We start from the raw sequence: 24,799 nt of genomic DNA on the forward strand, positions 1-24,799 counted from the left end.
ATGGAATCTCATGTGTGAGGTTTTATCATTGTTGCAAGAATCTACTACATGCATTTTTCAATCCGTAAGTTTTGGCTATGAGAGCCAAATCTTATTCCTTTGAGTAATTCCAAATTGTGCCCTCCATGCTTAAGAATATCTCTTTTATCACTAGCTCTTCTATAATCTGAGTTTATAAATTCAAAAGAAGATTAAGCAATGCCTCACAATCAATCTTCATGAGGTCATTTCTTAACTTCACCTTTATCTTCTTCTTTATTTGGATTTCAAGTTCAATTCTTTGCAAGACTATCTTAGTCTTTGCCATCTTTTACACACCCAAATTCTAAATACAAAAGTCTAATTTGCTATTCCGCCAATGCTTTTTGAATTTCATTTGATTTTCTTATTATTAATAATTCTCAATGTTCAAATATTTTTGAACCAAAGCCTTTTTAGGATTTTATAACTTTTTCAAGACTATTTCAAACCTTCAACCAATCTTCATTTGTTGCCTATAGTGATTGATGGCCAATGACATTTGTACCTGCCACTTCCATCTATTGTAGTTGTACATATTGTTGCTATATTATGGAATAATAATTACTTTGGCAGAAATCAAGCTATGAATGTTGTTATCAATCTTTTCTTGCTTTCAACCAATTTCTCCCTTAATATTGTTATATCCATCATTTTGCCATCCAATCACATGTGGTGTTATTTAATGGTTATCAATACTTATGCTGATCTAATTAAAAAGGCATTGCTTCTCCTCTCGCCTAAACTTCTACTTCTACTTTATTGCCTCAGATCATTCTTTCTTAAATAGCACTAGGATATAGTAGCAAACAATTGGTACATGGGCTACTCTCACATAATTTATAGAACAATATTAGCTCTATTTTGGATGAATTGTTAATATGTTGATAATTTATAATTATATTTAATAAAAAATCACTTAATCTTGAATCCTACTAGTACTTAATTCAAATCTAAGAGGCCTATCTAAATTTCAAAAATTACAAAATTTTAACCTATTTCATATCTAAACTAAAAAAAAAAATGTTGTGTTAAAAGTAGATATTTGACAAGAAGCTTAGGTACAATACACATTACCAAACAAGTACAAAAATGACCACACTTTTAGCATTTAATAAGATCTACCATGTAAGCTATTGCACCACAATATTGCACTAATAATTCTTTTAGTTTAATAAAATAGAAACAAAATACTTAAACAACAACAATAAGAGCATTAGTTATATTTTGTGTTAATTGTAGCTAATTGTTGATCTTCAATTGTTAAAAATTATTTTTAATTGTAATTAAAACTATAATCTTTTTTATTTTATAAATAAATGTAAAAGAATCAAAGAATATGATAAAACATTGTTTTTGGAATTTCAAAAAAAATACTAAAAAATAAATAACATCTGCATAAACTAGCTCAATGGCACCATCTTTATGAACAAAATCTTCTTCAAATGCATACTAGAAGATTTTAAGATGTCATATTTCTCAAAGCTATTTTAAAAGGCAATCTTAGAAGTTTAGACGTTCTTATTTTAGTCAAAAACACATGTCAACAAGATATTCACAAGTGAATTTTTTTGTAGATACAAACCATTGCTTAGTTAGATAATATTAATATTAGCAATCAATTTGACTATATTAATTATTTGGTTGTCTATGATATGTAGTATGAAAAAATCTAATGAATAATAGAAGTATTCAAAGTAACAATTAGGGATGTTAATAAAGATAAATTGATCACTAATATGACACTATATGAAAATGCTACATTGACCAACTATTGTACAATTGTTTGTATGAATAATAATCACAATTTTACTAAAAATAATATTTTCTTGAAACTTCAAGATTGCTTCTTCAAAGACATCTTGTAGTGTTCAAAGTAAAGCAAAACAATGAATTAATCTAAATAAGCATAGATTGAATGATTTGGATCCATTTAAGTAATATTCTTTGATTGATGAATGTATATTGTATTTGCACTTCATTGCAAAAATTGCACCCTCTTTCCAACAACATAGACAAAAATAGAAATGAACCACCCAATCTTTTGCACCAATATTTGTAGTTTGATGGAACAAAAAAAAAAGATGAAAAGAATCCACTATACATGTGATATGATATGATTGTGTGTGCACATGATTGTGTAAATCCAAACATGTCCAATTCTATTTGGACAATAGTGCTTTAGCAACAACAACACTAGAAACAAAATCTTTATTTTTCACACAAACTTGTCATTGGACGTCATCAAAAACACAGAGCCATGATGGTTGTCTGAACAAAGACTTTCTTCCGATGTTTTCCATTCATGAGTACCTGATGTGTTGAGGCGCTGGTGTTGCATGTACCTTGTGAAATGCAATGGTTTGTATGGACGGATTCTCTGTAAATATGAATATGTCGAAAGAATCCACAGACAACGTCCGTGTAGCAGTGCGCAAGTCAGCGTTCTGATGGGTATGGTTTCGTCCGTCAGGGAGGGGGGAGTGAAGAAGGGCTGTGTAGCGCGTGAATAGGTCGCAACTGCGAGGGGAAGGAGTGTCGGGGCTGTGGGGAAAGGGGAGTCGAACGCAGGCAAGGCAAGGCAAGACAGCCCAGACTTCTTCGCGTGGAACTGGAGGGGGAGCAGCAGCAGCAACAGGTTCCATCCATCGCCCGCCCCCGCCCGCTCTCCTGCGGCACCACCCTCCACCTGCACTCTCTCTCTCCCTTCTCTTCTCTCTTGTCTCTCTCTTCTCTGTTTCGCACAATCTGTCCCCGTCAGGGCTCTTGCCCTACCCACCGAAGCAGGCTCTCGCACTGTGCTTGCTCGGTCTGCCCCCACTCCACACCACCCCACCCCCCTTCTCTTCCTCTCTCACCAATCTCCTTTTAGTGGGGTGCAGGGCCCTGGTCTTGGATCGCTGCAATTCGTCAGCTCTTCTTCCCCGTCCCGGTTTGGCGTGGATTGCCGCAGGGGTCTCTCGGTGCGCACTGTTCGTGAGTTGGGTTTTGGCGGTACTGTTTTGGAGCGCTGTTTCGGAGGATTTCAGAATGGCGGAGGGCGGGCCGCTGGGCCTGCTTGTCTTTGCCACAATCTTCGTGCTCATCGGCGTCTTGGCCTTCTCTATACGGTTGTTCTCTGTAAGTGCCGGATCTCCGATTTTTGTCTCTGTCTTGGAAGCTTTAAATTGGCCCATCGTCAATTGGATCATACCGATACCTCATCGGTATGAGGTTTTGGTGGCATTTTGCGAAGGTTTTCGCGATCGCTAGACAAGCCTCTCAAGGAGGGCCGTGTAACGAAACATAGCTGCCGCAACGCTCTGGCACGACAAACGACTTTTGCAGCACATACTATGCATTTCCTCAGTATGGATTTTCTTTGACTGTTTTCGGTATGCGGTGTGAGCTGAGCTAACTCCGGCGCCTGCTTACGGAATGTAATGCTTGTGGATCATCTGATATGCCCCAAAACATGTTGGTTGTGTGTGTGCTATTCCGATTCCTCTCGGATCGCTGTTCAACTGCAATGTATGGTTCACGCATTGAATGACGATTAGGTGTTGGTATTAGCTGCGAGTGCAACAATTTTGTAGCAGCCCTACGTTTCTCGTCATCACTTTAATCTTCGCCCGAATTGAAAGCATAACCTCCGGCTTACTCAAGGAACGAATCACCACAACAATGAATCAGCCTGTAGAACTTGGACGCGCTTTCCAGCTTCATCGATAAGTGCAGCAGGATAGGAGTGTATTTTCAGTCCCTTTGACAGATGTGTACTCCCGTTCAGAGTTTATGAATTTCGTCTTGTGGGCTGGGTCAGGGACCCCGTTTTCATTATGCAAGCTCCTGATTAGGGTTTATACATCCCACTCCGTGGTGTCGTCCTGACGGACCCGCCTTTGCGTTTTCAAATTGGAAATGGCATTTGTTTTGATCGGCAGCATGTTGGAGTATTTTCTTCGCCAGCCCTTGGATATTTTGTTCCTGCGTGTCAGGCCGTTGGTTATGATGTACGACGTCGGTAAATCTCAAGAGAAAGTGATTGGATCACCCGGCATTGTAAGGGAAGCCTATCGAGTAGAAGATGGATGCTGTGGGAGAGATCCGTTTATAAACCACATGGTTTACTTACAGTGATTATGTATTGCTACAGGTCATCAAGTATGAGAGCATCATTCATGAGTTTGACCCGTACTTTAACTACAGAGTCACTCAGGTATGTCTTCTGGCTTATAAGTTAACTGTGACACGTAAACCACCGCTCCTGATGGCAGCAAGTAGATGGTTGTTCTGGATTTTTCAGCTCAGCTTGCTCTCTTTGAGGGGAGGGTTGTAACCAATTAAACTGCATGAGTTGGTATTCGCTTCGACCGTACGCATGAACGTAGTTTTCAGGGAGTTGTTAGATATTGTGCTTTGGGCAGCGGGGCAGGCTGGTGGGGTGTAGATCTACCTCTGGAATCGAAATCTGGTTGCATTGTATGCCTGTTACTTCAGCTTGATAAGCCTCTATCCCTATTCCGTAGCTTTAGGAGCGCACTGATGCATTGTCACACTGGTTTTGCAGTACTTGACCAAAGCCGGCATTTATGAGTTTTGGAACTGGTTCGATGATAGAACATGGTGAGCATCGTCATCTTGCTGCAAGTTTCGTGATTTTCTTGTTCTTTGAGTTTATCGAGGAGCCATGTAAATTGAAGAGTATTTTCTTGGTGACGCCGTGCCATGGTGCAGAGTAGCCGATACTTTGCCACAGTCATTCCTTTGTAGTTTGACAGGCCTAATTCTACTGTAGCTTACAGCAGCATCAATAAGTAAAAGCGTCATTGTGCGGTGAATGTGACTGGTTGGAAAAACACTTAACTGACTGGTGATTGATAACTTGACAGGTACCCATTGGGGAGAGTGATTGGAGGGACTGTTTATCCAGGCCTCACGTTGACAGCAGGAACCATGTGGTGGTAAGACGGACGGATGTGCAGTGTTTTCTCTACCGACAGCATGTTTCACCTTTCGATGTGATTGCTGAATCTGCAGTGTTCATCATCGACATTCAGTACTTATGTTGGGGCATTTGGTGTGTAGGGTGGCACAAGCTATTAACATTCCTTTGTCGGTGGAGACGGTGTGTGTTTTCACCGCCCCAGTCTTCTCAGCGTTTGCGTCATGGGCCACATTTCTGCTAACCAAGGTAAGTGAAGTTTTGAGTGGGCGTGCAGAGAGTCCGGGTATTTCAATGTGCTTGTAAAGCACGTATGCAGATGTGAGACCCTGATGTAAGATCCAGATTCCTAGATCTGATACATTCTAATCTGAAGTACTCACGGCATTTATGTCATGTCATGCCCCGCATTGACAAGATGTTCCAGAACGCCATATGCTCAGTTGTAGGGTGTTCCTGTGAGCTTCTATTGCGAGGATCAGTTTAACAATACATGCCCTATCGTAGTTTAAATCTGTCCTGTCGCACTGGTGTTTTTAGAGCGATCGTATTTTTGAGGAGGCACCCAGCTGTACTCAATAAGTGACGACTTGCTTGCGAATTTGCAGGAAGTGAAGGGTACCGGCGCAGGACTAACCGCGGCAGTCCTTCTTGCTATGGTAAGGAAACGTGCACCCTGTACCTATCATATTATTTTCATGGTCGTTAATGCGCTTAGGTGGTTAGTTTCTCCGAGAAGATCCATGCTCCTGTAATGGTGACCTCAAACCTCTTCCCCTGACCACATGTTTGAGATTGTGTAGGACTCGTGTTAGATAAGTTGGAACTAGTATGATGTCGTGCACCGTTGAAACTATTATGTCTTGCGTTTCAATATCAGAACATGCTCTAAATTGTTTGCCTGCGCATGTGACGGGTGTAGGTTCCATCGTACATCTCAAGGTCTGTAGCTGGTAGCTACGACAATGAAGCAGTTGCTATATTTGCTCTTGTTTTGACCTTTTACTTGTATGTCAAGGTGAGTGTTCTTCACGATTATCGTGTGCTCTTTAGTGGATAGATTTCCGCCGTGGCGACTGTTGTAGAGGTAGGTGTGCTGTACTTTTTACAGCAGGAAACTTGGACAATTTCATGCCGTACTCGGAATTTTCATCGTTTATCTAAAGTTCGTGTTGGTTTGCAGACGTTGAACACAGGGTCACTTTTCTATGCGACATTAAACTCTCTTGCCTACTTCTACATGGTATGTCTAAAGTTCAAGTAGTCAGAAGTCGGACACCGCTCTTTGCTGGTGCTCTGAACTGTTGCATTGAAACTCTTCTACGTCGGGGTTGCTGGAGTGACTTATATTTATTTGGTTACCCTTCATTTTGTTTGTGTATGATCATGATATTGACGAAGTTGCGGTTTACAGACTTGTTCTTGGGGTGGTTACACGTTCATAATCAACCTCATTCCAATTCATGTGCTGCTATGCCTGGTCACTGGCCGTTACTCATCACGGCTCTACATTGCTTTTGCACCCTTGGTAAATATTTTGCCTTCACCAGTATGTAGAGTTGTGATTAAGAAATAGTGCGCTGTATCTTTATTGTCGGTATTTTCCCATTTCCTTGACGTCTGTTTTTATTGGAAATTCTGTCACCTTTTTCCACATTGGGTTCTCGAGGTTTCGTCGTACGCATGAGAGCAAAATGAATGCTGTGCAGGTGGTACTGGGAACTCTTCTAGCAGCTCTTGTGCCTGTGGTGGGTTTTAACGCTGTTATGACATCCGAGCACTTCGCCGCTTTTCTGGTTTGTGAACTTCCTTGTCTTGTTCCGAGTGCCCTGGACTGTATATTTTGACTTGGGTTTCCATAATGTATTGTCGAGTGATCAGTATAATTCATCTAGCTCTATTTTGATTCCTTAACCCTGATCCGTGTATGGATTTTTCCGGCAGGTATTTGTCATCCTGCATGTCGTTGCCTTAGAGCGCTATATTCGGCGTACGCTTGACGAAGCAACCTACCGCATGGCATTCACAGTGGTTGTCGCCATTGGGACGTAAGTGTGTTGTACGTTTTAATTCGCTTGTTTGTTTGTTTGTTTTTAAGTGATGTGGTGGTACCGCGTGACCATGGTTTTTAGCATCGCTGACGTGGAGCACCTCTCAAAGAATGTTTGTGTGTATTGGTAAATGACAGGACGGGTGCTGTTGTGCTTGTTGGGATACTGATTGCCTTAGTGGCAGCTAGCCCTACAAAAGGATGGAGTGGACGCAGCCTGAGTTTGCTGGACCCGTACGTGATCGAAGATTCTAATCCTATATACTGAGTTTCATGGCTATCGGTTTTCTCGACGTATTGTCTTTTGAGGATGTGAAACAAGTACTCTGGCTTCCAGCAACGTGTGTATAGACAAGTGAAAAGTGACGATTGCTATGAATGTCTGTTATGCCTGGATAAAAAGTAGTTTGTGTTTCACTTGGCTGACTTCCCGACTGTGATTGTTGGTGTGACGCTGATGTTCAGAACCTATGCAAGCAAGTATATCCCAATCATTGCTAGTGTTAGCGAGCATCAGCCACCCACCTGGCCTTCGTATTTCATGGACATCAACATTTTGGCCTTCCTAGCTCCAGCTGGTATCATCGTAAGGACTTTACTGGTCTTGTTCGCTTAACGAATCTTTTGATGATCCGCCTCTTCTAACACTGTGGAAGTTTGAGGCGTGCAGTTTAATTCTTTAAGGACACCTAATGTATTGTGTCAGGTTTGGTCACGTGATAGCTTGGTTTTAAATCGATTCTAACACTTCACCTTCGGAACCTGCAGGCATGTTTCCGGCCACTGACAGATTCAAGCACCTTCATCATTCTGTACATGATTACATCCGTGTACTTTTCTGGAGTGATGGTACAATCGAGATTCTCAATCTTAACATCAGAAAGGGCTATTTTACAGACAGCAGTGGAGATTTTTAGGTCAAATTTGTCTTTAGTTTGATCATTTTCCAATTTTGTTGGCATTTCAAATTTGGTTGCTTGTGACTGTAGGTCCGGCTTATGCTTGTACTGGCCCCGGCAGCTTGCATAGTGGGAGGCATTGCGCTATCTGCAGCTTTTGAGACTCTCACAAGGTCTATCAAGTATGCACCCACGGCACCTCCGGCCTTGTTACTCCCCGCCGAAAAGGTACGTGCCAGGCTCTACAAGTATTTTTCTCCAATGCAACGAAGTTTGGGTTTTGAAACCGTGGTCTTTGCAGGGCTCTCATCTCCTGTTTGTGGCATGCAAATCAGGATCCGTGCTGATCCCAGTTTTACACGCTATGTTCAATATTTGTACATTGGTTGACGAAGTTCAAAAAGCTTTGTGCCACATTGGGTTTCTGAACAGAGGGTGAGGATTATGCAATACGTACTCAGAGTGTTGTTATTATATACACTGAACGCTGCAAAATGTCTCTATTTCCGATCCTAATTATATTAGATCGTGGTTGATTTTGATTAGAAATCTAGCCTGTGTTTACGAATTAAGAATGTGACAGGAAGAGGCGTCCAGCTCAGGAGCTACACCAGGATCCTCAGCAGCTACAAGTTCAAAAGAAAAGGCCAAGGAGGCAAGTACGGGAAAGGCGAGAGAGACGGGAAAAGAAAAACCGGCGAAGCGAAAGCAACGGAAAGAGAAAGAAGCTACAGATAAACTGATTGCAGGGAAGGAAGCTCCAGAGGAAAAATTAGCTCTACTTCCCGTGGAGGCATCTGCTGTTGGTATTGTGCTCCTCATTATGCTGACGAGTTTCTATGTGGTAAGTTCTTTCAATGCCTCCATAGTAACAGCCTTAAGAAAATTTACGCGTGTTTCGATCGAAATTATAATGCATGACATGTCATGCCATTCTTGTCTTGTGCCACATCTGCATGTCTATGTGGCGCAATGAATATGCCCTTCAGAAAGCCGGGTCGTACTCGAAGTTGCAGAGTACGACGTGGATGACTTATGTTGTTAAAATTGGCTGCAGGTTCATTGTGTGTGGGCTGCAGCAGAGGCTTACTCAGCACCTTCAATTGTGCTGACATCTCGGACTGAGGATGGAGTGCACGTCTTTGACGATTTCAGAGAAGCGTATGCATGGCTCAACCATAATACTCATGAAGATGACAAGGTACAGGAATTATTTCACGATTGTGCTACCTGATTTTGAATTCACCCCTGCTGATGCCAGGCCTCTGCCGTAGTGCATGGTGGACTTCTTATACACCATCTCGGGTGAAGGTCAGCATAATTGTGCCTCGGGCAAAATGGAACGATGGAGATGGGGAAATTACCAATGTGCTGTTTTTCCACGAATATTTGAGACAAATGTTGTGTTTTGGATAATCTGGTGCGAATGAATGTGGGTCAAAGGTCGCATGTTTGGGTTGATCAACCGTCAGGTCGGAATTAGGCCTTTCGTTCTGGACTCAGGATTGTTTTCATTGCTCTTAACGCGTGTTTGTGTTGACCAGGTGGCGTCCTGGTGGGATTATGGATATCAAACAACTGCAATGGCGAACAGAACTGTGATTGTGGACAACAACACGTGGAATAACACGCACATAGCTACAGTCGGCATGGCGATGTCTTCTCCCGAGAAGGCAGCATGGGACATCTACCGATCCTTGGATGTGAAATATGTGTTCGTCGTTTTTGGAGGATTAGTAGGTTATCCAAGCGATGACATCAACAAGTTTCTTTGGATGGTGCGCATTGGTGGGGGTGTATTTCCTCACATCAAGGAGCCTGACTACCTGGTAAGTTCTGCAACAGTTTTGATCTTACTCGCCATCGCAAGCACACTTGTGAATATGGTCATGTTTGGGTCGAACCACCCCTCAAATTTTGAGGATTACTCTGAATTAGTGCGTGGTATTTTTCATGACAGAGAGACGGCCAGTACCGTATTGATAGCCAGGCCACCCAAACGATGCTCAACTCCCTGATGTATAAATTATCCTACTACAGGTGCGTGATTCTGTGAACCGTGTTAGTCATTTTCCGAAGCAGATGCGGAAATATTTTATTGTATTTTATTTTTCTTGAGGGCTTGCCGCCCTGCAGTATTTGCTGCTTGTTGCGTTTCTGTTCTTGTTCGTTAGTTTTAATCGGAAGCTATAAACCATGTGTTTTGGAGGACAGGTTTGCAGAAGCCACCATGGATGGGAAGGGCTACGATAGAGTTAGAAGGACCGAAATTGGGAAAAAGCAGTTCAGACTGACTCACTTTGAAGAGGTATTTTAAGTGAGCCTGCATGTTTTGATATGTTTTATGCTTTGCTGCAGTTCCTTACATTTGCTAACGTTGATGATCCATGTTTGAGTTTGCACTTAACTAGAAAAGGGTTGCGTCGTAGGTTTTTACAAGTCATCATTGGATGGTGCGGATATACAAGTTGAAGGAACAAAAGAACAAAGTGCGTGGGAAGATCAAACGCAAATCAAAGGCTGTAAGTGGCTGCGTCTCTTCCCGTTACACCTTGTCCTTCCATAATGTCTTCTGTTACCAATGCACTGTCATGGCAGTTCTATTTGTTTACTGTCGTAGGCCGTGCAAGTGCTTCCAACCACCTATTAGTACCAAAGAGTTGTTTTGTTATAGATTTTTTCAACAAGATTGCTGCTACTGCAGATAACACTGAGCTATCATGTGGAAAGTAGTAGCCATACCCTTGCCAGCAACTTCGTTCAATTGCGTGATAGGTTCCTGGTTTATAGCTCATAAATGATATCCTTGTTCAGAAGTTTTTTAGACATGTTTTATGGTGACCTGCAGAGCAAGAGCAAGGCAAGCTCAACAACGAAGAGAAGTGCCTCAAAGGGAAGATCGCAGAAGTGAGAAAGAGGCGAGAATGAATGTAGCCTTAAGTTATCAGTTGAGGTAGGGATTATCAGGCCCTCTGCAGGTAGAGTAGGTTGGAAGTGAGGACAGAATCTAGATTGATGCATTCAAACAGGTGGGTGGTAGGGCATGGAGCAGTGTTGGGCGGATGTCTAGTTTATCAAAGAACCACGGGCTCCGGTTACTTGAATTTTACTATTTCAAGGACTTTCCTATGTTGGAGTTCCATGAATGGAGGAATTGGCGGTTTTGCCCTCTTTCCGGTCGCAGAAGGGAGCGGCGTGCTCACCTGCACAACTGATGGCCCATTTGTGGTCAAGTACATTTGGAGCTAACTTCCCTGTGACGGAAATAGATGTAAAACTGATTACACTAAATGGGACAATGAAATCACTATCACATCTTTCAAGTCATCGGTTCTTGGGGTCAAATGTCATGCCTATTTTATCGAACATTGAAGAATTCATAAAACGGTTCGAATCATTGAGATAAGTTCCAAGCTGAGTTTAAAATGCAAATAGTGCTCTTTTGATCAAATCTTTTATTAATGATGGCTTTTGGACTTTGATCGAGGAAGCAAACATGTAGTGTTCGCATGGAAGGTTTTCAAACTTAGTAATAATCAGGATGACTCATCCTGCTTCTTTGTCGAATTGGTTTTTAGCATTATATACTACAAGGTTGACGTCATATTCCGTCCAACATTATTACCGATCGAAAAAGGGAAACCAAAAATGGAAGAATATCTTCCATGGCGCATTAACATTACTACATCAGATAAATGTTTGGACTTATTTCTTACAACTCTATGCATTTGTTCGTTGCTTGATATCCTACAAGACGAATAGCTTATATCTTGTATTTCGGAAAGTTGTAATTAATAATAATATCAGAGATAATAAGTGAGTATCGAATCCTACTCTGCGACGTAACAGACTAAAAAATCTCACTGGTTTCGATATGCAAAGGTGTCCTCGACACTACTCCGCCACTCAAACATGCAAAAACGATGGACCAATAAATTTCCATTCATGGAACTCCAACATAGGAAAGTCCTTGAAATAGTAAAATTCAAGTAACCGGAGCCCGTGGTTCTTTGATAAACTAGACATCCGCCCAACACTGCTCCATGCCCTACCACCCACCTGTTTGAATGCATCAATCTAGATTCTGTCCTCACTTCCAACCTACTCTACCTGCAGAGGGCCTGATAATCCCTACCTCAACTGATAACTTAAGGCTACATTCATTCTCGCCTCTTTCTCACTTCTGCGATCTTCCCTTTGAGGCACTTCTCTTCGTTGTTGAGCTTGCCTTGCTCTTGCTCTGCAGGTCACCATAAAACATGTCTAAAAAACTTCTGAACAAGGATATCATTTATGAGCTATAAACCAGGAACCTATCACGCAATTGAACGAAGTTGCTGGCAAGGGTATGGCTACTACTTTCCACATGATAGCTCAGTGTTATCTGCAGTAGCAGCAATCTTGTTGAAAAAATCTATAACAAAACAACTCTTTGGTACTAATAGGTGGTTGGAAGCACTTGCACGGCCTACGACAGTAAACAAATAGAACTGCCATGACAGTGCATTGGTAACAGAAGACATTATGGAAGGACAAGGTGTAACGGGAAGAGACGCAGCCACTTACAGCCTTTGATTTGCGTTTGATCTTCCCACGCACTTTGTTCTTTTGTTCCTTCAACTTGTATATCCGCACCATCCAATGATGACTTGTAAAAACCTACGACGCAACCCTTTTCTAGTTAAGTGCAAACTCAAACATGGATCATCAACGTTAGCAAATGTAAGGAACTGCAGCAAAGCATAAAACATATCAAAACATGCAGGCTCACTTAAAATACCTCTTCAAAGTGAGTCAGTCTGAACTGCTTTTTCCCAATTTCGGTCCTTCTAACTCTATCGTAGCCCTTCCCATCCATGGTGGCTTCTGCAAACCTGTCCTCCAAAACACATGGTTTATAGCTTCCGATTAAAACTAACGAACAAGAACAGAAACGCAACAAGCAGCAAATACTGCAGGGCGGCAAGCCCTCAAGAAAAATAAAATACAATAAAATATTTCCGCATCTGCTTCGGAAAATGACTAACACGGTTCACAGAATCACGCACCTGTAGTAGGATAATTTATACATCAGGGAGTTGAGCATCGTTTGGGTGGCCTGGCTATCAATACGGTACTGGCCGTCTCTCTGTCATGAAAAATACCACGCACTAATTCAGAGTAATCCTCAAAATTTGAGGGGTGGTTCGACCCAAACATGACCATATTCACAAGTGTGCTTGCGATGGCGAGTAAGATCAAAACTGTTGCAGAACTTACCAGGTAGTCAGGCTCCTTGATGTGAGGAAATACACCCCCACCAATGCGCACCATCCAAAGAAACTTGTTGATGTCATCGCTTGGATAACCTACTAATCCTCCAAAAACGACGAACACATATTTCACATCCAAGGATCGGTAGATGTCCCATGCTGCCTTCTCGGGAGAAGACATCGCCATGCCGACTGTAGCTATGTGCGTGTTATTCCACGTGTTGTTGTCCACAATCACAGTTCTGTTCGCCATTGCAGTTGTTTGATATCCATAATCCCACCAGGACGCCACCTGGTCAACACAAACACGCGTTAAGAGCAATGAAAACAATCCTGAGTCCAGAACGAAAGGCCTAATTCCGACCTGACGGTTGATCAACCCAAACATGCGACCTTTGACCCACATTCATTCGCACCAGATTATCCAAAACACAACATTTGTCTCAAATATTCGTGGAAAAACAGCACATTGGTAATTTCCCCATCTCCATCGTTCCATTTTGCCCGAGGCACAATTATGCTGACCTTCACCCGAGATGGTGTATAAGAAGTCCACCATGCACTACGGCAGAGGCCTGGCATCAGCAGGGGTGAATTCAAAATCAGGTAGCACAATCGTGAAATAATTCCTGTACCTTGTCATCTTCATGAGTATTATGGTTGAGCCATGCATACGCTTCTCTGAAATCGTCAAAGACGTGCACTCCATCCTCAGTCCGAGATGTCAGCACAATTGAAGGTGCTGAGTAAGCCTCTGCTGCAGCCCACACACAATGAACCTGCAGCCAATTTTAACAACATAAGTCATCCACGTCGTACTCTGCAACTTCGAGTACGACCCGGCTTTCTGAAGGGCATATTCATTGCGCCACATAGACATGCAGATGTGGCACAAGACAAGAATGGCATGACATGTCATGCATTATAATTTCGATCGAAACACGCGTAAATTTTCTTAAGGCTGTTACTATGGAGGCATTGAAAGAACTTACCACATAGAAACTCGTCAGCATAATGAGGAGCACAATACCAACAGCAGATGCCTCCACGGGAAGTAGAGCTAATTTTTCCTCTGGAGCTTCCTTCCCTGCAATCAGTTTATCTGTAGCTTCTTTCTCTTTCCGTTGCTTTCGCTTCGCCGGTTTTTCTTTTCCCGTCTCTCTCGCCTTTCCCGTACTTGCCTCCTTGGCCTTTTCTTTTGAACTTGTAGCTGCTGAGGATCCTGGTGTAGCTCCTGAGCTGGACGCCTCTTCCTGTCACATTCTTAATTCGTAAACACAGGCTAGATTTCTAATCAAAATCAACCACGATCTAATATAATTAGGATCGGAAATAGAGACATTTTGCAGCGTTCAGTGTATATAATAACAACACTCTGAGTACGTATTGCATAATCCTCACCCTCTGTTCAGAAACCCAATGTGGCACAAAGCTTTTTGAACTTCGTCAACCAATGTACAAATATTGAACATAGCGTGTAAAACTGGGATCAGCACGGATCCTGATTTGCATGCCACAAACAGGAGATGAGAGCCCTGCAAAGACCACGGTTTCAAAACCCAAACTTCGTTGCATTGGAGAAAAATACTTGTAGAGCCTGGCACGTACCTTTTCGGCGGGGAGTAACAAGGCCGGAGGTGCCGTGGGTGCATACTTGATAGACCTTGTGAGAGTCTCAAAAGCTGCAGATAGCGCAATGCCTCCCACTATGCAAGCTGCCGGGGCCAGTACAAGCATAAGCCGGACCTACAGTCACAAGCAACCAAATTTGAAATGCCAACAAAATTGGAAAATGATCAAACTAAAGACAAATTTGACCTAAAAATCTCCACTGCTGTCTGTAAAATAGCCCTTTCTGATGTTAAGATTGAGAATCTCGATTGTACCATCACTCCAGAAAAGTACACGGATGTAATCATGTACAGAATGATGAAGGTGCTTGAATCTGTCAGTGGCCGGAAACATGCCTGCAGGTTCCGAAGGTGAAGTGTTAGAATCGATTTAAAACCAAGCTATCACGTGACCAAACCTGACACAATACATTAGGTGTCCTTAAAGAATTAAACTGCACGCCTCAAACTTCCACAGTGTTAGAAGAGGCGGATCATCAAAAGATTCGTTAAGCGAACAAGACCAGTAAAGTCCTTACGATGATACCAGCTGGAGCTAGGAAGGCCAAAATGTTGATGTCCATGAAATACGAAGGCCAGGTGGGTGGCTGATGCTCGCTAACACTAGCAATGATTGGGATATACTTGCTTGCATAGGTTCTGAACATCAGCGTCACACCAACAATCACAGTCGGGAAGTCAGCCAAGTGAAACACAAACTACTTTTTATCCAGGCATAACAGACATTCATAGCAATCGTCACTTTTCACTTGTCTATACACACGTTGCTGGAAGCCAGAGTACTTGTTTCACATCCTCAAAAGACAATACGTCGAGAAAACCGATAGCCATGAAACTCAGTATATAGGATTAGAATCTTCGATCACGTACGGGTCCAGCAAACTCAGGCTGCGTCCACTCCATCCTTTTGTAGGGCTAGCTGCCACTAAGGCAATCAGTATCCCAACAAGCACAACAGCACCCGTCCTGTCATTTACCAATACACACAAACATTCTTTGAGAGGTGCTCCACGTCAGCGATGCTAAAAACCATGGTCACGCGGTACCACCACATCACTTAAAAACAAACAAACAAACAAGCGAATTAAAACGTACAACACACTTACGTCCCAATGGCGACAACCACTGTGAATGCCATGCGGTAGGTTGCTTCGTCAAGCGTACGCCGAATATAGCGCTCTAAGGCAACGACATGCAGGATGACAAATACCTGCCGGAAAAATCCATACACGGATCAGGGTTAAGGAATCAAAATAGAGCTAGATGAATTATACTGATCACTCGACAATACATTATGGAAACCCAAGTCAAAATATACAGTCCAGGGCACTCGGAACAAGACAAGGAAGTTCACAAACCAGAAAAGCGGCGAAGTGCTCGGATGTCATAACAGCGTTAAAACCCACCACAGGCACAAGAGCTGCTAGAAGAGTTCCCAGTACCACCTGCACAGCATTCATTTTGCTCTCATGCGTACGACGAAACCTCGAGAACCCAATGTGGAAAAAGGTGACAGAATTTCCAATAAAAACAGACGTCAAGGAAATGGGAAAATACCGACAATAAAGATACAGCGCACTATTTCTTAATCACAACTCTACATACTGGTGAAGGCAAAATATTTACCAAGGGTGCAAAAGCAATGTAGAGCCGTGATGAGTAACGGCCAGTGACCAGGCATAGCAGCACATGAATTGGAATGAGGTTGATTATGAACGTGTAACCACCCCAAGAACAAGTCTGTAAACCGCAACTTCGTCAATATCATGATCATACACAAACAAAATGAAGGGTAACCAAATAAATATAAGTCACTCCAGCAACCCCGACGTAGAAGAGTTTCAATGCAACAGTTCAGAGCACCAGCAAAGAGCGGTGTCCGACTTCTGACTACTTGAACTTTAGACATACCATGTAGAAGTAGGCAAGAGAGTTTAATGTCGCATAGAAAAGTGACCCTGTGTTCAACGTCTGCAAACCAACACGAACTTTAGATAAACGATGAAAATTCCGAGTACGGCATGAAATTGTCCAAGTTTCCTGCTGTAAAAAGTACAGCACACCTACCTCTACAACAGTCGCCACGGCGGAAATCTATCCACTAAAGAGCACACGATAATCGTGAAGAACACTCACCTTGACATACAAGTAAAAGGTCAAAACAAGAGCAAATATAGCAACTGCTTCATTGTCGTAGCTACCAGCTACAGACCTTGAGATGTACGATGGAACCTACACCCGTCACATGCGCAGGCAAACAATTTAGAGCATGTTCTGATATTGAAACGCAAGACATAATAGTTTCAACGGTGCACGACATCATACTAGTTCCAACTTATCTAACACGAGTCCTACACAATCTCAAACATGTGGTCAGGGGAAGAGGTTTGAGGTCACCATTACAGGAGCATGGATCTTCTCGGAGAAACTAACCACCTAAGCGCATTAACGACCATGAAAATAATATGATAGGTACAGGGTGCACGTTTCCTTACCATAGCAAGAAGGACTGCCGCGGTTAGTCCTGCGCCGGTACCCTTCACTTCCTGCAAATTCGCAAGCAAGTCGTCACTTATTGAGTACAGCTGGGTGCCTCCTCAAAAATACGATCGCTCTAAAAACACCAGTGCGACAGGACAGATTTAAACTACGATAGGGCATGTATTGTTAAACTGATCCTCGCAATAGAAGCTCACAGGAACACCCTACAACTGAGCATATGGCGTTCTGGAACATCTTGTCAATGCGGGGCATGACATGACATAAATGCCGTGAGTACTTCAGATTAGAATGTATCAGATCTAGGAATCTGGATCTTACATCAGGGTCTCACATCTGCATACGTGCTTTACAAGCACATTGAAATACCCGGACTCTCTGCACGCCCACTCAAAACTTCACTTACCTTGGTTAGCAGAAATGTGGCCCATGACGCAAACGCTGAGAAGACTGGGGCGGTGAAAACACACACCGTCTCCACCGACAAAGGAATGTTAATAGCTTGTGCCACCCTACACACCAAATGCCCCAACATAAGTACTGAATGTCGATGATGAACACTGCAGATTCAGCAATCACATCGAAAGGTGAAACATGCTGTCGGTAGAGAAAACACTGCACATCCGTCCGTCTTACCACCACATGGTTCCTGCTGTCAACGTGAGGCCTGGATAAACAGTCCCTCCAATCACTCTCCCCAATGGGTACCTGTCAAGTTATCAATCACCAGTCAGTTAAGTGTTTTTCCAACCAGTCACATTCACCGCACAATGACGCTTTTACTTATTGATGCTGCTGTAAGCTACAGTAGAATTAGGCCTGTCAAACTACAAAGGAATGACTGTGGCAAAGTATCGGCTACTCTGCACCATGGCACGGCGTCACCAAGAAAATACTCTTCAATTTACATGGCTCCTCGATAAACTCAAAGAACAAGAAAATCACGAAACTTGCAGCAAGATGACGATGCTCACCATGTTCTATCATCGAACCAGTTCCAAAACTCATAAATGCCGGCTTTGGTCAAGTACTGCAAAACCAGTGTGACAATGCATCAGTGCGCTCCTAAAGCTACGGAATAGGGATAGAGGCTTATCAAGCTGAAGTAACAGGCATACAATGCAACCAGATTTCGATTCCAGAGGTAGATCTACACCCCACCAGCCTGCCCCGCTGCCCAAAGCACAATATCTAACAACTCCCTGAAAACTACGTTCATGCGTACGGTCGAAGCGAATACCAACTCATGCAGTTTAATTGGTTACAACCCTCCCCTCAAAGAGAGCAAGCTGAGCTGAAAAATCCAGAACAACCATCTACTTGCTGCCATCAGGAGCGGTGGTTTACGTGTCACAGTTAACTTATAAGCCAGAAGACATACCTGAGTGACTCTGTAGTTAAAGTACGGGTCAAACTCATGAATGATGCTCTCATACTTGATGACCTGTAGCAATACATAATCACTGTAAGTAAACCATGTGGTTTATAAACGGATCTCTCCCACAGCATCCATCTTCTACTCGATAGGCTTCCCTTACAATGCCGGGTGATCCCATCACTTTCTCTTGAGATTTACCGACGTCGTACATCATAACCAACGGCCTGACACGCAGGAACAAAATATCCAAGGGCTGGCGAAGAAAATACTCCAACATGCTGCCGATCAAAACAAATGCCATTTCCAATTTGAAAACGCAAAGGCGGGTCCGTCAGGACGACACCACGGAGTGGGATGTATAAACCCTAATCAGGAGCTTGCATAATGAAAACGGGGTCCCTGACCCAGCCCACAAGACGAAATTCATAAACTCTGAACGGGAGTACACATCTGTCAAAGGGACTGAAAATACACTCCTATCCTGCTGCACTTATCGATGAAGCTGGAAAGCGCGTCCAAGTTCTACAGGCTGATTCATTGTTGTGGTGATTCGTTCCTTGAGTAAGCCGGAGGTTATGCTTTCAATTCGGGCGAAGATTAAAGTGATGACGAGAAACGTAGGGCTGCTACAAAATTGTTGCACTCGCAGCTAATACCAACACCTAATCGTCATTCAATGCGTGAACCATACATTGCAGTTGAACAGCGATCCGAGAGGAATCGGAATAGCACACACACAACCAACATGTTTTGGGGCATATCAGATGATCCACAAGCATTACATTCCGTAAGCAGGCGCCGGAGTTAGCTCAGCTCACACCGCATACCGAAAACAGTCAAAGAAAATCCATACTGAGGAAATGCATAGTATGTGCTGCAAAAGTCGTTTGTCGTGCCAGAGCGTTGCGGCAGCTATGTTTCGTTACACGGCCCTCCTTGAGAGGCTTGTCTAGCGATCGCGAAAACCTTCGCAAAATGCCACCAAAACCTCATACCGATGAGGTATCGGTATGATCCAATTGACGATGGGCCAATTTAAAGCTTCCAAGACAGAGACAAAAATCGGAGATCCGGCACTTACAGAGAACAACCGTATAGAGAAGGCCAAGACGCCGATGAGCACGAAGATTGTGGCAAAGACAAGCAGGCCCAGCGGCCCGCCCTCCGCCATTCTGAAATCCTCCGAAACAGCGCTCCAAAACAGTACCGCCAAAACCCAACTCACGAACAGTGCGCACCGAGAGACCCCTGCGGCAATCCACGCCAAACCGGGACGGGGAAGAAGAGCTGACGAATTGCAGCGATCCAAGACCAGGGCCCTGCACCCCACTAAAAGGAGATTGGTGAGAGAGGAAGAGAAGGGGGGTGGGGTGGTGTGGAGTGGGGGCAGACCGAGCAAGCACAGTGCGAGAGCCTGCTTCGGTGGGTAGGGCAAGAGCCCTGACGGGGACAGATTGTGCGAAACAGAGAAGAGAGAGACAAGAGAGAAGAGAAGGGAGAGAGAGAGTGCAGGTGGAGGGTGGTGCCGCAGGAGAGCGGGCGGGGGCGGGCGATGGATGGAACCTGTTGCTGCTGCTGCTCCCCCTCCAGTTCCACGCGAAGAAGTCTGGGCTGTCTTGCCTTGCCTTGCCTGCGTTCGACTCCCCTTTCCCCACAGCCCCGACACTCCTTCCCCTCGCAGTTGCGACCTATTCACGCGCTACACAGCCCTTCTTCACTCCCCCCTCCCTGACGGACGAAACCATACCCATCAGAACGCTGACTTGCGCACTGCTACACGGACGTTGTCTGTGGATTCTTTCGACATATTCATATTTACAGAGAATCCGTCCATACAAACCATTGCATTTCACAAGGTACATGCAACACCAGCGCCTCAACACATCAGGTACTCATGAATGGAAAACATCGGAAGAAAGTCTTTGTTCAGACAACCATCATGGCTCTGTGTTTTTGATGACGTCCAATGACAAGTTTGTGTGAAAAATAAAGATTTTGTTTCTAGTGTTGTTGTTGCTAAAGCACTATTGTCCAAATAGAATTGGACATGTTTGGATTTACACAATCATGTGCACACACAATCATATCATATCACATGTATAGTGGATTCTTTTCATCTTTTTTTTTTGTTCCATCAAACTACAAATATTGGTGCAAAAGATTGGGTGGTTCATTTCTATTTTTGTCTATGTTGTTGGAAAGAGGGTGCAATTTTTGCAATGAAGTGCAAATACAATATACATTCATCAATCAAAGAATATTACTTAAATGGATCCAAATCATTCAATCTATGCTTATTTAGATTAATTCATTGTTTTGCTTTACTTTGAACACTACAAGATGTCTTTGAAGAAGCAATCTTGAAGTTTCAAGAAAATATTATTTTTAGTAAAATTGTGATTATTATTCATACAAACAATTGTACAATAGTTGGTCAATGTAGCATTTTCATATAGTGTCATATTAGTGATCAATTTATCTTTATTAACATCCCTAATTGTTACTTTGAATACTTCTATTATTCATTAGATTTTTTCATACTACATATCATAGACAACCAAATAATTAATATAGTCAAATTGATTGCTAATATTAATATTATCTAACTAAGCAATGGTTTGTATCTACAAAAAAATTCACTTGTGAATATCTTGTTGACATGTATTTTTGACTAAAATAAAACGTCTAAACTTCTAAGATTGCCTTTTAAAATAGCTTTGAGAAATATGACATCTTAAAATCTTCTAGTATGCATTTGAAGAAGATTTTGTTCATAAAGATGGTGCCATTGAGCTAGTTTATGCAGATGTTATTTATTTTTTAGTATTTTTTTTGAAATTCCAAAAACAATGTTTTATCATATTCTTTGATTCTTTTACATTTATTTATAAAATAAAAAAGATTATAGTTTTAATTACAATTAAAAATAATTTTTAACAATTGAAGATCAACAATTAGCTACAATTAACACAAAATATAACTAATGCTCTTATTGTTGTTGTTTAAGTATTTTGTTTCTATTTTATTAAACTAAAAGAATTATTAGTGCAATATTGTGGTGCAATAGCTTACATGGTAGATCTTATTAAATGCTAAAAGTGTGGTCATTTTTGTACTTGTTTGGTAATGTGTATTGTACCTAAGCTTCTTGTCAAATATCTACTTTTAACACAACATTTTTTTTTTTAGTTTAGATATGAAATAGGTTAAAATTTTGTAATTTTTGAAATTTAGATAGGCCTCTTAGATTTGAATTAAGTACTAGTAGGATTCAAGATTAAGTGATTTTTTATTAAATATAATTATAAATTATCAACATATTAACAATTCATCCAAAATAGAGCTAATATTGTTCTATAAATTATGTGAGAGTAGCCCATGTACCAATTGTTTGCTACTATATCCTAGTGCTATTTAAGAAAGAATGATCTGAGGCAATAAAGTAGAAGTAGAAGTTTAGGCGAGAGGAGAAGCAATGCCTTTTTAATTAGATCAGCATAAGTATTGATAACCATTAAATAACACCACATGTGATTGGATGGCAAAATGATGGATATAACAATATTAAGGGAGAAATTGGTTGAAAGCAAGAAAAGATTGATAACAACATTCATAGCTTGATTTCTGCCAAAGTAATTATTATTCCATAATATAGCAACAATATGTACAACTACAATAGATGGAAGTGGCAGGTACAAATGTCATTGGCCATCAATCACTATAGGCAACAAATGAAGATTGGTTGAAGGTTTGAAATAGTCTTGAAAAAGTTATAAAATCCTAAAAAGGCTTTGGTTCAAAAATATTTGAACATTGAGAATTATTAATAATAAGAAAATCAAATGAAATTCAAAAAGCATTGGCGGAATAGCAAATTAGACTTTTGTATTTAGAATTTGGGTGTGTAAAAGATGGCAAAGACTAAGATAGTCTTGCAAAGAATTGAACTTGAAATCCAAATAAAGAAGAAGATAAAGGTGAAGTTAAGAAATGACCTCATGAAGATTGATTGTGAGGCATTGCTTAATCTTCTTTTGAATTTATAAACTCAGATTATAGAAGAGCTAGTGATAAAAGAGATATTCTTAAGCATGGAGGGCACAATTTGGAATTACTCAAAGGAATAAGATTTGGCTCTCATAGCCAAAACTTACGGATTGAAAAATGCATGTAGTAGATTCTTGCAACAATGATAAAACCTCACACATGAGATTCCATTGGTTTTTATAAAAGATTTGTATGATAACTAGAAGAAGTATAAGTACCATTGAATTTACAATATATGAATATAATTTTTTTTCAAAATTCTCATCTCAATCTTTTATATTGATCACTTCAACCAGATCAATAAAACTTGAATAGATGTATTTACAAATACGTTAGCAAGTACTCAATTAATAAATTGATTTTTTTGCTTCTTGATGCAATTCAACATATATTATTAGGAACCAAGAAGGCTTATTTCACTAAAGTTTACATGTTTCATTATTACATATATAAAGCACACAATTTGCTAACCACTAATGAAAAAGAAGAATATGTGTTGCAAGACATTATTTCATTCCACCAAATAGCCAAGGTGCAGTTAGCAAAAAAAGAGCCAAATAAAATTCTAATTAAGGATGAAGACAAAGAAATGTCAAAGTTATCTTGAGTGAATAGATATCAATCCAAGTTCAAACTACAATGATTTGAGCTTCAACTACCATTATTAGGGAGAATTGTCTTGATCACTCTTACAAAAGAAATCTTTACAAACTCTCAAGTTTAGTTTCCATTAGATTACTTAGATGGAATTAAGACATATATATGATATGTAGAATTAGAAAAAAATTATATAAGAAAGGTGATCCAGAAATTAGAACATTTTTATATTCTATCCTAATAAGGTTCTAAAGTTGTAGAAAGAAAAGCAAGTTTTTGGAATCTTGGGTCACTAGAGTAGAGGACTATGTGATATAATTAAAGAATGAATTGAAAAATATCAAAAAGATGCTACTTATATTTTAAAGCAATAAGATGATTTGATTAGATTCTTGAATATTGATCCAAAGTTGCTCTCAAAGGCACCTCTTTGAAATCATCATATAGCAAAGAGAGAGGAGATGATGAAATAAGATGTTGCTAAGGTAAACTTGAAGGTGACCAAGAGGTATAAAAAGATCAAGAAGATAGTCCATGTTTTTAAAAAAGATGTCTAGAGATACTTAATGTCTTGACAATTAAGCACAATGCATATTATGGCAATTAAAATGAGAGTCTTGCAAATGCCTTTCAAATTTTTTTAACCTCTAATAGAAAAAGCCAAATTTTGAAATCCATTCTTGTCAAATCCTTGGCAAAAAGTTTGTCCACAATCAAGGATTTATCATTGATGTTTGCTATCATATTTTTCTAAAATTCTAATTTGAAACTAGTTAAACTCAAAGAAACAAAGATGTAAGAGGTGACAAATAATGATTGACTTAGATGAGTTTTTCTATGATAAAGAAATCATAAAAGATGATAAAGAGGAGGTATTGGAATTAAACTCTAAAGCCATCTTAAAGTTGAAAAAAATATAAATATAAATATAAATAAATAAATAAATAAATAAATAAAAGAATATTAAAAAATTAGAGATAATAGAAAAAAGTCTCTAAGTAAATTAGAGAGATTGAATAATCTTGATAGTAGATCAATTAATGACCAAGCTAATAAGATAGGAAAAAAAATAATTAATTATTTAAATGTAGCCACTTATTAGAAAGTAGTATGAGTAGGAAGGTTGTTCTCATAGTGTGAAGGACATGAATCTTGAAGAAATAAATCCTCAATACACTCTTATGTCATTCAAAATGACTAAAAAATCACTCAAAGATGATATAGTATTAAAGTAAAATGACTATTGTCAAAGACAAAGAGACTAGAAAGTCTTAAAATGAGACTCAAGACTAGAAAGGCATTGACAAGAATGAAGAAGGCTTTACTTTGGTCTCCATATATACTCTTAATTAGGAGTTACATGGCAATATCCTATAAGACCTCCAAAACATGTTGGCTTTATAAGACACGTATTTTAACTTGTAAGGCAAGTTTTCTATATGTGTACCACATAGTTATCTTGTTTTGTAAGCTATCAATACATGATTAACTTGTTGAACAAGTT

General features: G+C 40.8%; 2 protein-coding genes across 2 annotated transcripts; one reads left to right on the top strand and one right to left on the bottom strand.

Moving 5' to 3' along the window:
- Positions 1–2,673: 2,673 nt before the first annotated feature.
- LOC112289583 (dolichyl-diphosphooligosaccharide--protein glycosyltransferase subunit STT3A) lies at positions 2,674–11,218 on the top strand. The gene is made up of 22 exons (XM_024534890.2): positions 2,674–3,138; positions 4,154–4,216; positions 4,568–4,623; positions 4,890–4,961; positions 5,086–5,191; positions 5,551–5,601; positions 5,865–5,960; positions 6,126–6,185; positions 6,357–6,470; positions 6,652–6,738; positions 6,887–6,990; positions 7,131–7,226; positions 7,458–7,578; positions 7,761–7,841; positions 7,982–8,119; positions 8,475–8,735; positions 8,949–9,092; positions 9,436–9,720; positions 9,852–9,931; positions 10,106–10,199; positions 10,321–10,413; positions 10,740–11,218. The coding sequence occupies exons 1-22, from the start codon at positions 3,049–3,051 to the stop codon at positions 10,800–10,802; spliced, it is 2,355 nt and encodes a 784-aa protein (XP_024390658.1). The 5' UTR covers positions 2,674–3,048; the 3' UTR covers positions 10,803–11,218.
- Positions 11,219–11,804: 586 nt separating this feature from the next.
- Positions 11,805–20,207, bottom strand: LOC112289889 (dolichyl-diphosphooligosaccharide--protein glycosyltransferase subunit STT3A). The gene is made up of 22 exons (XM_024535596.3): positions 19,733–20,207; positions 18,655–18,717; positions 18,248–18,303; positions 17,910–17,981; positions 17,680–17,785; positions 17,270–17,320; positions 16,911–17,006; positions 16,686–16,745; positions 16,401–16,514; positions 16,133–16,219; positions 15,881–15,984; positions 15,645–15,740; positions 15,293–15,413; positions 15,030–15,110; positions 14,752–14,889; positions 14,136–14,396; positions 13,779–13,922; positions 13,151–13,435; positions 12,940–13,019; positions 12,672–12,765; positions 12,458–12,550; positions 11,805–12,131 (listed from the first exon to the last, which is right to left on the bottom strand). The coding sequence occupies exons 1-22, from the start codon at positions 19,820–19,822 to the stop codon at positions 12,069–12,071; spliced, it is 2,355 nt and encodes a 784-aa protein (XP_024391364.2). The 5' UTR covers positions 19,823–20,207; the 3' UTR covers positions 11,805–12,068.
- Between the last annotated feature and the right edge of the window lie 4,592 nt (positions 20,208–24,799).

Source organism: Physcomitrium patens, chromosome 12, assembly GCF_059467195.1.
Source record: "Physcomitrium patens ecotype Gransden chromosome 12, ASM5946719v1, whole genome shotgun sequence".
NCBI classification, from domain to species: domain Eukaryota; kingdom Viridiplantae; phylum Streptophyta; class Bryopsida; order Funariales; family Funariaceae; genus Physcomitrium; species Physcomitrium patens.